General features: G+C 48.0%; 1 protein-coding gene across 1 annotated transcript in view; it reads left to right on the forward strand.

Moving 5' to 3' along the window:
* The first annotated feature begins 2,177 nt into the window (after positions 1-2,177).
* The window catches only part of DKK3 (dickkopf Wnt signaling pathway inhibitor 3), a 55,505-nt gene continuing 42,895 nt past the window's right edge, over positions 2,178-14,787 (forward strand). Inside the window, exons 1-4 of the mRNA XM_083164111.1 lie at positions 2,178-2,299; positions 3,865-4,098; positions 14,139-14,282; positions 14,514-14,594. Coding sequence (XP_083020237.1) covers positions 3,919-4,098; positions 14,139-14,282; positions 14,514-14,594 — 405 coding nt within the window. The 5' untranslated portion in view covers positions 2,178-2,299; positions 3,865-3,918. The remainder of the gene's footprint in view (positions 2,300-3,864; positions 4,099-14,138; positions 14,283-14,513; positions 14,595-14,787) is intronic.

The raw sequence follows: 14,787 nt of genomic DNA on the forward strand, positions 1-14,787 counted from the left end.
ACTGTCGACCTAGACACTGTCGAACTAATGACCTATCAACCTAATGAACTTTCGACCTAGAACCATGTGGACCTTTTCCAATGTCTACCTTTTCCCATGTTGACCCAGCAGTGTCAACCTAATGACTGTCGACAATCATGCTGTAGACCAAATGACCGCATTAAATAACTGCTGTGTGTGATGTACAGTATTACTGTATAACTAGTGTGTGTGTGTTACATTGTAGTTATGGGGGATCCTATGACATTATATAACTGCTGTGTGTGATGTACAGTATTACACTGTATAACTGTTGTTTGTGTGTGTGTGTGTGTGTGTGTGTGTTACATTGTAATTATAGGGAGGACCTGTGACATTATATAACTGCTGTGTGTGATGTATTACACTGTATAACTGTAGTGTGTGTGTGTGTGTGTGTTACATTGTAATTATAGGGGGACCCTGTGACTTTATATAACTGCTGTGTGTGATGTATTGCACTGTATTACTAGTGTGTGTGTGTGTGTGTGTGGGTGTGTGTGTGTGTGTGTGATGTAAATTATTACACTGTATAACTGTTGTGTGTGTGTTACATTGTAACTATAGGGGGACCCTGTGACATTATATACCTGCTGTGTGTGATGTACAATATTACACTGTATAACTGTTGTTTGTGTGTGTGTGTGTGTGTGTGTGTGTTACATTGTACAGGGGGACCCTGTGACATAACTGCTGTGTGTGATGTATTGCACTGTATTACTAGTGTGTGTGTGTGTGTGTGTGTGTGTGTGTGTGTGTGTGGGTGTGTGTGATGTAAATTATTACACTGTATAACTGTTGTGTGTGTGTGTGTGTGTGTGTTACATTGTAACTATAGGGGGACCCTGTGACATTATATACCTGCTGTGTGTGATGTACAGTATTACACTGTATAACTGTTGTTTGTGTGTGTGTGTGTGTGTGTGTGTGTGTGATGTAAATTATTACACTGTATAACTGTTGTGTGTGTGTGTGTGTGTGTTACATTGTAACTATAGGGGGACCCTGTGACATTATATACCTGCTGTGTGTGATGTACAGTATTACACTGTATAACTGTTGTTTGTGTGTGTGTGTGTGTGTGTGTGTGTGTTACATTGTAATTATAGGGAGGACCTGTGACATTATATAACTGCTGTGTGTGATGTATTACATTGTATAACTGTAGTGTGTGTGTGTGTTACATTGTAATTATAGGGAGGACCTGCGACATTATATAACTGCTGTGTGTGATGTATTACACTGTATAACTGTAGTGTGTGTGTGTGTGTGTTACATTGTAACTGATGTATTACACACTGTATAACTGTTGTGTGTTACATTGTAACTATAGGGGGACCCTGTGGCATTATAGGGTTGGGATCATTTGGTCTACAGCATAATGGTCGACAGTCATTAGGTCGACACCATTAGGTCGACATGGGAAAAAGTCGAAATGGTTATAGGTCGAAAGGTCATTAGTTCGACAGGTCGTTTGTTTGACAGGTCATTAGTTCGACAATGTCTAGGTCAACAGTCAAAAGGTCGACATGGGGTTTTTCACAGTTTTTTACCTGAATGCCAACACAGTCAACATGGACACAGTTTAAAGTGCACCACATCCCCTCACATCGCTTGCTGCGCTCGCAACGCTCGGCGCACTATCTTATTCTCCCACCACGCCCTAGTGGATGGTAGGGCATGAAATACCGCCTGTCGGCACATGTTGGCTCAAAAAACAGTGAAAAACCCCATGTCGACATTTTGACTGTCGACCTAGACACTGTCGAACTAATGACCTATCAACCTAATGAACTTTCGACCTAGAACCATGTGGACCTTTTCCAATGTCTACCTTTTCCCATGTTGACCCAGCAGTGTCAACCTAATGACTGTCGACAATCATGCTGTAGACCAAATGACCGCATTAAATAACTGCTGTGTGTGATGTACAGTATTACTGTATAACTAGTGTGTGTGTGTTACATTGTAGTTATGGGGGATCCTATGACATTATATAACTGCTGTGTGTGTTACATTGTAACTGATGTATTACACACTGTATAACTGTAGTGTGTGTGTGTGTGTGTGTGTGTGTGTGTGTGTGTTACATTGTAACTATAGGGGGACCCTGTGACATTATATAACTGCTGCGTGTGCTCCTCTGTGACGTAGTGTCTAGTCTCGGCCTATTATGTCTCAGTATGCAGATTAGTGGGCGTGTCCTGCCAGAGCTGCTGCTGTGCGCTACCTCTGATCATCAGGAGTCAGGAATCAGGATCCGTTACCGGCTGCATCTCAGGTCAGTCCCGGGGTGTCCGTGCTGCGGGGGGCGGGGACACGGTGTGTTGGGGCTGTGTTTGTACACAGGGGGCATAGTGACCCACATACAGTTTATATATTATACATTATGCAAATGCTGAGTGTGTGCTGGTCACTGCTGCAGTATGTTACTGGTCAGTGCCTCATCCATCTGCTTTAACTGTTACTGGTCAGTGCCTCATTCTTCTGCCTCATCACTGTTACTGGTCAGTGCCTCTGCCTTATTTGTTACTGGTCAGTGCCTCATTGAATCCTCTGCCTTATCTGTTACTGGTCAGTGCCTCATCCCTCTGCTTTATCTGTTACTGGTCAGTGCCTCATCCCTCTGCTTTATCTGTTATTGGTCAGTGCCTCATCCCTCTACCTTATCTGTTACTGGTCAGTACCTCATCACTGTTACTGGTCAGTGCCTCATTCCTCTGCCTTATCTGTTACTGGCCAGTGCCTCATTCCTCTGCCTTATCTAATACTGGGCAGTGCCTCATTCCTCTGCCTTATCTGTTACTGGCCAGTGCCTCATTCCTCTGCCTTATCTGTTACTGGTCAGTGCCTCACCCCCCCTGTCTTATCTGTTACTGGTCACAGTGCCTCATTCCTCTGCCTTATCTGTTACTGGCCAGTGCCTCATCCTCTGCCTTATCTGTTACTGGTCAGTGCCTCAACCCCAGTCTTATCTGTTACTGGTCAGTGCCTCACCCCCTGTCTTATCTGTTACTGGTCACAGTGCCTCACCCCCTGTCTTATCTGTTACTGGTCAGTGCCTCACCCCCTGTCTTATCTGTTACTGGTCAGTGCCTCACCCCCTGTCTTATCTGTTACTGGTCAGTGCCTCATTCCTCTGCCTTATCTGTTACTGGTCAGTGCCTCATCCCCTGTCTTATCTGTTACTGGTCAGTGCCTCAACCCCAGTCTTATCTGTTACTGGTCAGTGCCTCACCCCCTGTCTTATCTGTTACTGGTCACAGTGCCTCACCCCCTGTCTTATCTGTTACTGGTCAGTGCCTCATTCCTCTGCCTTATCTGTTACTGGTCAGTGCCTCATCCCCTGTCTTATCTGTTACTGTTTAGTATCATTATGTAAGTGCCTCTCATACCTCTGCATTATGTTACTGGTCAGTAAGTTGTTGCCTCACTCAAAGCATTATTTCGCTGGTCAGTATGTTGGTGCCTCTCACTTTAATTATGTTGTTGGTCAATATGTTGGTGCCTCACCCCCCTGCATTGTTATTGGTCAGCACATTGGTGCCTCCCATGGGGATCAGTATGTGCATTCATCATACGATCCATCTCCTACAGTATATAATAAAAGGCAAACTCTACTCCTCACCTCTATGGGGAGAATTTAAGGGTTTTGCTCACCGGCACTTTATGGTGCTTGATGCAGCAGTCACATGCTGCTCTGTTGGGGTGCGCACAGCATAAGGACAGGGCACAAGGCCACAGGTTTTGTCCCACCATGTCTGGGAACATGGGAACATGTGTCACCGTGTGCTGGTGTCTGTCCTGCTCAGATCACTAATGTCTTGTCTCCCTCTTATGCTGCAGATCTAGGTTCCAGTGTCCTCCTGCTGTCTGAGCACCACGGGCTACACTGTCAGGATGAGCCCTACATTAAGTCTCTCCAGGACCTTACTGGTCACGTTGGCTCTGTGCTTCGTGGCAGCCTCTCCAACGCCAAGATCTCCAGATTTGGAAGACAACAGCCTGAATGATATGTTCAGGGAAGTGGAGGAACTAATGGAGGACACCCAGACCAAGCTGCAGAATGCCGTCAGAGAGGTATGAGCCACGTGCAGCTGGACTTATTAATGCCACCTCATACCTCCCAACATTACCCTCTCCAGGAGAGACACAATGCTCTGCTCCTGCACTTTCCTCTTCATCTATGACTGCCATCACCTGTGGTGAAACACCTTTCTTATCAGTTAACCTGTTCGAAACAGATGAAGGTAATCATACATTAAGAAGAAAGTCCAGGAGCAGAGCATTGTGTCCCTCCAGGAAAGGGTCATGTTGGTAGGTATCCCACCTCCTTGTTGCACCGCTGCCCCCATGTACAGCTGGAGGGCCCCAGTTTGGACATGCCAAGCCTAATGCACAGTATAGGACAGTGTAGGGGGCTGAGGCGGTAAGGACAGCGTAGGAGGCTGTGAGAGAGGCTGTCAGAAAGCAATGTTCCCCTCTCCTCCCCTGTATGTTCTATTTGTTGAAAGAGGAGTCAACATTGCGCAAACCCCATTGTTATTTTTCTTCAGGAAGCTTCATGCCTTATCCCAAGATGGCCACTGCCATCTCTATCAGGCATATGCAGGAGCCATCTTGTTTTTTTTTTATACTGTGTGAGGCACTGTGTAATGTGTCTCTATGATAAACAGAAGTCTTCTGCTTGGCTCCTATGAGAGATCTGATTAATACTTGCATCCAGCTGGAAAACTGTATAAAAATCTGCTCCATCACCAGTGTACATGTAACAGTGAGTACGGCTATATCTGTTAACTTCAATAAACCACCACCATTGACTATGTAACTGGGCTATCCACAATTTGACTCACTCTCTAATCTCTGCCGGATTTCCACCTAACCATATCCGCCTAAAAAACTGGACTTTAGCTTCTCAGTAAAGAGCAAAAGACACATAAAATAAAGACATTTATAGTCATTTATAAAAAGCTATATGCTATTTTTTACCCAGGATTCCAGGATATTTGCCTTTGTAATACCTGTTGGACCTACAGCCTCAGATTGGCCCCCATTCCGGATAAGGGTGGTTTTTGACGTGACTGTATTCAGGCTATCTCTGGAGCATCCTGTTTTATATAATAAATGTGATTTTATACTTTGAACCAAGTCGTTTATCCCGGTGCCTATTTCCATCAACTAAAGAAACCTTTGGATGTACATAGGGTTCTGTCCCTAGGTGAGTCTATTTCTGATTGTGCCTTTCATCTGATGTCCCATTGAAAGATACCTTTATGTGAACCTCTCCTAGCTGGTCTAGGTGAGTTGGAGAAGTGACCAATTGGATCACTGACACACTAATACCAGCTGACGATAATTAGGAGACTGTTTTCTCTTTTTCCGGTGTTTTGAATAACCACTTCGGGAGGTTTGAAGGCCGTGAGGAGACAAGACAGTGTGAACAAGGATCCTGTGAATTAGCGCTGAGGGGATCTAACTCTCCTGTTGTGTCATTTATAAAAAGCTAGTAAATGAATGATGACCCTTAAAATATTCTCATTAGAATCAGGTCTATAGATCAGATCATTATTTGGACAGGTCCCTAATGCTGCTATCTATGAGCTTTCTGCATGAGATCCCAGAATTGTGTGGTTTCTGGTTTGATTTTCCTCTGGTTTTTCCATGCGGCTGAGTGCGCTCCCAAATCCTGGCTATTCTGCAGTATAAAGCAACATACTTTTGGCAGCTGGCTAAATAAAACAGGGACGTGTAGGGGAAATATCTCAGCTGTGGTTTTTCCTAAAGAAATCTAACATGGAAAAAAAATGAAAACTATTTTATTTTCAGGAGACTAATAAAATGTCTGTAAGGCAGGTTTCACAGCGCTGGTAGTAATATTACACACTGAGGATTATTACCCTGTGTTACTGGGGAAATGTGACCCTTGTCTGTCTGCAGCTGCAGCGTCCTGAGTCTTGTCCTGTTTGGGTGCAGTGGAGACTTGTGGTGGGGACGCGTTTCCATATGGCTGGTCGCGAGAGGCGCAGGGGCTAGAGATTAGGCGATTAGCGGGTCCTGCTTGTATTATGCCTCCATAAGGAGACATTCTCAGACGTGTCCATGACGCTGGCATAGAATAATGTTTCACCCATAGCAACTAATGAGGCTGGCATTGTCATGATAACTACTGATTGGTTGCATCTGCCAAATGTACAATGCTGTGGCTTATGTCTTTACTTTTGGGTTACATCTAGTAGACCCCCACCACCACTGTCATCCTGGGGCACAGTTCGTACCCTCTGTTTCACACACCTGTTCTCCAGGGGCACAGGCTCATACCATACCCTCTGCTTCACCCACCTGTTCTCCAGAGGCACAGGCTCGTACCTCCACCTGTCTGTTTGCATGGCGCACACGCTCGTACCCTCTGCACCACCTACCTGTTCTCCTTGGGCACAGGCTCCTATCGTCTGATCCACCTGCCTGTTTTCCTGGTGCACAGGCTCGTACCCTCTTCTCCACCTGCCTGTTCTCCTGGAGCACAGGCTCATACCCCCTGCTCCACCTGCCTGTTCTCCTGGGGCACAGGCTCCTACCGTCTGATCCACCTGCCTCTTCTCCTGGGGCACATGCTTCTACCATCTGATCCACCTGCCTGTTCTCCTGGGGCACAAGTATGCACACAGGGCTGGCGAGATGTTTCCAAGTCACATACTTCAGAGATATTTGCAGAACCCTCTTGCCCTTAGCAACCTTATGTAGATATTTTCTTTGTCAGCAAGTAAAGTTATACTTACCTCATCGTACACAGGTGCTTGGAGAGTTAGATCACTGGGTGCAGATGGTGTTGGTGCACACTATGAGTTTGTCAGGTTCTGTCAGGCAGGTACTCGGAGAGTTAGATCATGGAGTGCAGCTGGAGTTGGTGCACACATATCACTGTAAGTCCATTATGTTCTGTCCGGTAGGTGCTTAGAGAGTTAGATCACGGGGTGCAGATGGTGTTGGTGCACATTGCTAGTCCATCCGAGAGTTAGCTCAGGGGGTGTTGATGCACACTATCAGTCGGTCAGGTTCTGTCAGGCAGGTGCTCTGAGAGTTGGATCACGGGTTGCAGATGGTTTTGGTGCACACTGCAAGACCGTAAAGTCCTGTCAGGGAGGTGCTCAGAGAGTTAGATTACTGGACGCATGTGGTGTTGGTGCATACATGTCACTTTGAGTCCATAATGTTCTGTCAGGCAGGTGCTCGGAGAGTTAGATCATCGGGGGGAACCGGTGTAGGTGCACACATATAACTGTAAGTCCATTATGTTCTGTCCAGCAGGTTTTAGATCACGGAGTGCTGGTGGTGGTGGTGCACACTGTGAGTTGTCAGGTTCTGTCAGACAGGTGCTCAGAAAGTAAGATAACTGAACGCAGCTGGTGTTGGTGCACACATATCACTGTGAGTTGGTCAGGTTCTGTCAGGTAGGTGCTCCGAGAGTTAGATAACGAGGTGCAGATGGTGTTGGTGCACACTGGGAGTCGGTCAGGTTCTGTCAGGCAGATGCTCGGAGAGTTAGATCATGGGGTGCAGATGGTGTTGATGCACACTGTGAGTCGTCAGGTTCTGTCAGGCAGGTGCTTGGAGAGTTAGATAACAGGGTGTAGATGGTGATGGTACACACTGCACGTCGGTCAGATTTGTAAAGCAGGTGCTTGGAGATGGTGTTGGTGCACACTGTGAGTCAGTCAGATTCTGTCAAGCAGGTGCTCAGAGAGTTAGATCACGGGGTGCAGATGGTGTTGGTGCACACTGTGAGTCGGTCAGGTTCTGTAGGGCATGTGCTCAGAGAGTTTGATTATTGGATGCAGCTGGTGTTGTTGCACACATAGCACTGTGAGTCCATCAGGTTCTGTCAGGCAGGTGCTCGGAGAGTTAGATCACGGGGTGGAGATGGTGTTGGTGCACACTATGAGTTTGTCAGGTTCTGTCAGGCAGGTACTCGGAGAGTTAGATCATGGAGTGCAGCTGGAGTTGGTGCACACATATCACTGTAAGTCCATTATGTTCTGTCCGGCAGGTGCTTAGAGAGTTAGATCATGGAGTGCAGATGGTGTTGGTGCACATTGCTAGTCTATCCGGTTCTGTCAGGCAGGTGCTTGGAGAGTTAGATCACTGGGTGCAGATGGTGTTGGTGCGCACTATGAGTTTGTCAGGTTCTGTCAGGCAGGTACTCGGAGAGTTAGATCATGGAGTGCAGCTGGAGTTGGTGCACACATATCACTGTAAGTCCATTATGTTCTGTCCGGTAGGTGCTTAGAGAGTTAGATCACGGGGTGCAGATGGTGTTGGTGCACATTGCTAGTCCATCCGGTTCAGTCAGGCAGGTGCTCAGAGAGTTAGATCACGGGGTGCAGATGGTGTTGGTGCACACTGTGAGTCAGTCAGGTTCTGTCAAGCAGGTGCTCAGAGAGTTAGATCACGGGGTGCAGATGGTGGTGCACACTGTGAGTCCATCAGGTTCTGTCAGGCAGGTGCTCAGAGAGTTAGCTCAGGGGGTGTTGATGCACACTGTGAGTCATCAGGTTCTGTCAGGCAGGTGCTCCGAGAGTTAGATCACGGGGTGCAGATGTTGTTGGTGCACACTGCAATTTCATCAGGTTCTGTCAGGCAGGTGCTCCGAGAGTTAGCTCAGGGGGTGTTGATGGTTTTGGTGCACACTGCGAGACCGTAAAGTCCTGTCAGGGAGGTGCTCAGAGAGTTAGATTACTGGACGCATGTGGTGTTGGTGCATACATGTCACTTTGAGTCCATAATGTTCTGTCAGGCAGGTGCTCGGAGAGTTAGATCATCGGGGGGAACCGGTGTAGGTGCACACATATAACTGTAAGTCCATTATGTTCTGTCCGGCAGGTGTTAGATCACGGAGTGCAGGTGGTGGTGGTGCACACTGTGAGTTGTCAGGTTCTGTCAGACAGGTGCTCAGAAAGTAAGATAACTGAACGCAGCTGGTGTTGGTGCACACATATCACTGTGAGTTGGTCAGGTTCTGTCAGGCAGGTGCTCCGAGAGTTAGATAACGAGGTGCAGATGGTGTTGGTGCACACTGGGAGTCGGTCAGGTTCTGTCTGGCAGATGCTCGGAGAGTTAGATCATGGGGTGCAGATGGTGTTGATGCACACTGTGAGTCGTCAGGTTCTGTCAGGCAGGTGCTTGGAGAGTTAGATAACAGGGTGTAGATGGTGATGGTACACACTGCACGTCGGTCAGATTTGTAAAGCAGGTGCTTGGAGAGTTAAATCACGGGGTGCAGACGGTGTTGGTGCACACTGTGAGTCAGTCAGATTCTGTCAAGCAGGTGCTCAGAGAGTTAGATCACGGGGTGCAGATGGTGTTGGTGCACACTGTGAGTCGGTCAGGTTCTGTAGGGCATGTGCTCAGAGAGTTTGATTATTGGATGCAGCTGGTGTTGTTGCACACATAGCACTGTGAGTCCATCAGGTTCTGTCAGGCAGCTGCTCGGAGAGTTAGATCACGGGGTGGAGATGGTGTTGGTGAACACTGTGATTCGGACAAGTTCTGTCAGGCAGTTACTTGGAGAGTTAGATCACTGGGTGCAGTTGGTGTTGGTGCACACTGTGAGTCGGTCAGGTTCTGTCAGGCAGGTGCTCAGAGAGTTAGATCACGGGGTGCAGATGGTGTTAATGGACATATCATTATGTTCTGTCAGGCAGGTGATCAGAGAGTTAGATCACGGGGTGTAGATGGTGTTGGTGCACAATGAGGTTCGGGCAGGTTCCGTCAGGCAGTTCCTTGGAGAGTTACATCACTTGGTGCAGATGGTGTAGGTGCACACTGTGAGTTGGTCAGGTAGGTACTCGGAGAGTTAGATTACTGGACGCAGCTGGTGTTGGTGCACACATATCACTGTGAGTTCACCAGGTTCTGTCAGGCAGGTGCTCAGAGAGTTAGATCACGGGGTGTAGATGGTGTTGGTGCACACTGTGAGTTCATCAGGTTCTGTCAGGCAGGTGCTCAGAGAGTTAGATCACGGGGTGCAGATGGTGTTGGTGTCAGGTTCTGTCAGGCAGGCACTTTCCTCTTTGTTGTCTTACATTGTGCATCCACGTTTATTGTATAGTTGCCAGTAACCGTTAATGATCGGTTTTTGCATTAAATAATATTTGATTGTGTATAAATCAGGTAGATCTGCCTTGTAATACTGCAGAAAAAAAGCAGATGCAAGACCCCCCCCCCAATGGAAATGGATTTTGTGCTGGGATTGCAATGGTTCTGTTATCATATGCTTGTTTCTGATGGCTCCTCCTTTATGTCCATTTTCCTCTGCAGACTATACAGCTCTAATACACAGTAAATGTAGCAGGCAGAAAGAAGTGGAACAAGCAGAGGAATTGGGTTTTACACTGATAGTGATTTCAATGTTAGTCACCTAGCTCACCTGCACTACCCGCCCTTTGTCCTTCACATTGCAGCTTACCCGCCCTGTGTCCCTTCTGTAGCAGCTTACCTGCCCTGTGTCCCTTCTGTAGAAGCTCACCCCACCTGTGTTCTTTCTGTAGCAGGTAACCCACCCTGCGTCCTGCCTGTAGCAGCTCACCTACCCAGCATCCTTCGTGGTGACAGCGCCTCCTGGAGGCGTACCTGGCGTATATGCCACACAGGGTGTATCCTATATTGGAAGATGTGAATAAACTACATTATTTTGATATAACAAAACTTTATGTGAGTGAAATTGTTACTTATATAAGTTGTTAATCATACAATGCAGACAATTAAAAAAAGAAAAGGAAACATAAATGACAAATAAAAATGAAACCCATAATGCAGCACTAATGTAAAAAAGTCTCTGATATGTCCTGAGGGATCTGTAGTCGTGCTGCTCACACTAGTGCATATTGGTGAACACAAGGGGCGAAATGTAATAGGGTGTGATTTTTGGACATGTGCGATTTTGGGTCAAAAACGGCCGAAATCGCACATTTTCCGAAAATCGCACATTTAATAGGTTGAAAATCGCGGTAAAAAATCACACTTTTTACCGCGAAATCGCACTTTTAGAAGTGCGATTTTTAGTCACATTTCAATTCGCATCCAGATGTTTTCCCATTATAAAGTATACAACTCGCAAATGTAATAGGGTGCGATTTTTGCTAAATGTTACCAAAAATCGCAAAAAAAATAGACCAGGTTCTGACAGGCGAATTTGACAGAACCATGCACAGATCATTGAGATCTGTGCATGGTCCTGTTAATAAAAATGTGTAAAAGTGTTTTTATAAAAAAAAAACGGCGTAGGGTCCCCCCTCCTAAGCATAACCAGCCCCGGGCTCATTGAGCCGGACCTGGTTCCAAAAATACGGGGGGACAAAAAGCATAGGGGTCCCCCGTATTTCTGAAACCAGCCCCGGACTCTTGGACCGGTCCTGGTTCCAAAAATACGGGGGACAAAAAATCTGGGGGTCCCCCGTATTTTGAAACCAGCACCGGGCTCCAACAGCCCACGGTGTCATGCCACAGCCGGGGGACACTTTTTATACAAGGTCCCCCGGCCAAAACATGAGCACCGTGGCTGGTCAGCCTTGGACGGGGTACCTGGAGGAGTGGGGACCCCCCAATAAAGGGGTCCCCCCCCCCCCAGGCTTCACCCGTCCAGGGCTGAAGCCCGGGGCTGTCACCGGCGTCCGTGGCCAGTGGACGCCGGCCTGATAGGGTTAAATTGATCATACGTTACATTGCTTTATACCGGAGAACTACAAGTGCCAGCAGACCTCCCCCGCATGCTGGGACTTGGAGAACCACAAGTCCCAGCATGCGGGGCATTAATGGGCCCGCTGGGACTTGTAGTCCACCTGTAAAAAGAATGTTTATAAAAAACACACACACAGAGAAGTAAAAGTTTATTACACACACATACCTCACTTTTACACCAGCGTTACTTACCATTCCTGGATCCAGCGCTGGTCTGGCTGCTTCACAGCCGGCTCCCCCCGCACTGACAGGCAGCGGGGAGAACCGGCTTTCTCCGTTGCCTCTAACAGCTTCTGTAGCAGAGGCTGAGAGCGCGATTGGCCGATACGTCTCCATGGAGACGCATAGCTCAGTCCTGATTGGCTGAGCTATGCGTCTCCATGGAGACGCATAGCTCAGCCAATCGCGCTCTCAGCCTCTGTAGCACTGGGACAGCGCTACAGAAACTGTTAGAGGCAACGGAGAAAGCCGGTTCTCCCCGCTGCCTGTCAGTGCGGGGGGAGCCGGCTGTGAAGCAGCCAGACCAGCGCTGGATCCAGGAATGGTAAGTAACGCTGGTGTAAAAGTGAGGTGTGTGTGTGTAATAAACTTTTACTTCTCTGTGTGTGTGTTTTTTATAAACATTCTTTTTACAGGTGGACTACAAGTCCCAGCGGGCCCATTAATGCCCCGCATGCTGGGACTTGTGGTTCTCCAAGCCCCAGCATGCGGGGGAGGTCTGCTGGCACTTGTAGTTCTCCGGTATAAAGCAATGTAACGTATGATCGATTTAACCCTATCAGGCCGGCGTCCACTGGCCACGGACGCCGGTGACAGCCCCGGGCTTCAGCCCTGGACGGGTGAAGCCTGGGGGGGGGGCCCCTTTATTGGGGGGGTCCCCACTCCTCCAGGTACCCCGTCCAAGGCTGACCAGCCACGGTGCTCATGTTTTGGCCGGGGGACCTTGTATAAAAAGTGTCCCCCGGCTGTGGCATGACACCGTGGGCTGTTGGAGCCCGGTGCTGGTTTCAAAATACGGGGGACCCCCAGATTTTTTGTCCCCCGTATTTTTGGAACCAGGACCGGTCCAAGAGTCCGGGGCTGGTTTCAGAAATACGGGGGACCCCTATGCTTTTTGTCCCCCCGTATTTTTGGAACCAGGTCCGGCTCAATGAGCCCGGGGCTGGTTATGCTTAGGAGGGGGGACCCCACGCCGTTTTTTTTTAAACTTTTTATTTTTTGCACAAAATTGCATTTATGAAAATGCGCACATTTTCATGACTGAAAATGCGCACATTTTCATGACTAAAAATCGCCCGAAATCGCGGCAAATCGCATTTTTTGCCGCTAATTCGCATCTCATTACATATGCGAATTCGCGGCAAAAAACGCGATTTTTAAAGGTGCGATTTCTGGCGAGTTTGGAACTCGTCCAAAAATCACACCCTATTACATTTCGCCCACTGTATCATTATGACTTACCCCTCCAATATGCCATACGGTGCCCCTTACCTTTATACCCCAGTACAGGTGATAGCTCACAGGTCCGTCATGTTCTGGACCACCCCTAGATGAGATCCATATTTCTGACAGAATTCTATAATGGTGCACTGTATAATTATCACTATTATGGGGCAGGGGTCCTAATAATCCTGTGACTATACTTTAACCTTTCAGAAATGTCTTATTTAACAAAATGAATTAGGACATGTACCACCTCTGTGGTAGTATTATAAACATGGCACCTTGGCCCTTATTCTGGTTGGTGCGGTAATATCCGCGTGTGTTCGTGCCGCCGATGTTTTGTGTCTGCGCATGTGCAGAGGCGTCTCTGCGCATGTGCGAGCAGGGCGTACGGCAAAATCCCGCATGAAATGTGAACACTCCGAACAGGGAGTGGAGAGGGGCGTGAAGGGCTATTTGGGCTCATTACCATATGCATACGCCCCGCGTTTCATGGGCGTTCCCATGCAAACGCTGGGCGTACGTATGGTAATGCGGCCGTGACCCACGTGTAGGGGGCAGACATATGACATCGCCGGATGTCAGCTGCCCGCCCAGATCTCTGCTTTTGCACGGGAAAATGTCCGTGTGGTCTGAGGTTGCGGGAGCTGGTGGAGCACTCGGTCCTGCATTCGATGGTCTGCGACCATCGAATGATGGGGGAGGTTCCCTGAGATGGAGGAGGCGTATTCCATGAAAAATACACGTGCGGTCCGTTTGGCCAGCTTCTTACCGCGTACGGACGGAGTTGGCGATCCGTATGGAAGGCGGGGTTTCGCACGCACGGTCCTGGCCGCATATTCGGATCCGGCCGCACCGATCAGAATAAGGCCCCTTAATTTGTTCCTTAGTTGTATACCGTGTGTTCTCTGTATGTAATCGTGCATGGATACGCTCTATTTCAGATGGAGGCTGCAGAGAAGGAGACTGAGAAGATCTCAGCAGAGAACGCCGCCTTCAAAGACCTCCCTCCCAATTTTCATAACGAAACGGTAACCGAGACGAAGGTTGGAAATGACACCATAGTGACCCGAAAGGAGATTGACAAGGTACTGCCGAGAGCAGGGGAACCTGTAGCTGCTTATATGATCTATACGGAGAGTAGTCTATATATAGACGTACAGTATATGTAACCAGGTCTGAGTTACAGTGCTTATTAAGTGGCTTCTGCCAAGTTCCATGTAGGATGGGTGTATTCCCCGGTAACATGCAATGTGATCATTATCCGAGCCACGGACATGCACAAGCTGGCTGACAATGTTCCCACTATCTCTCTGCAGAAAACGGACAACACAACAGGATCCACCTATATTTCTGAGACCATCGTATCCCATCTGAAGGGCGAGGACAAGAGGAGCAATGTAAGTCTCCCATACACGTGTACTGTGCGGCCATTGTGTGTATCTCATAGGCTGCGTAACCCTTATCTAACACTCTTGTCACCTATTAGTCTGATCTAGCACCTGGTTGATATGGGTTACAGCTCTATGTCGCTTAATGCCATTTGTAAACGCAAAGCAATGTCATGTGCAGTTTGCGTTTTGTCAGTATGAT

Source organism: Crinia signifera, chromosome 11 (assembly GCF_055691185.1).
Source record: "Crinia signifera chromosome 11, ASM5569118v1, whole genome shotgun sequence".
In the NCBI taxonomy this organism is placed as follows: domain Eukaryota; kingdom Metazoa; phylum Chordata; class Amphibia; order Anura; family Myobatrachidae; genus Crinia; species Crinia signifera.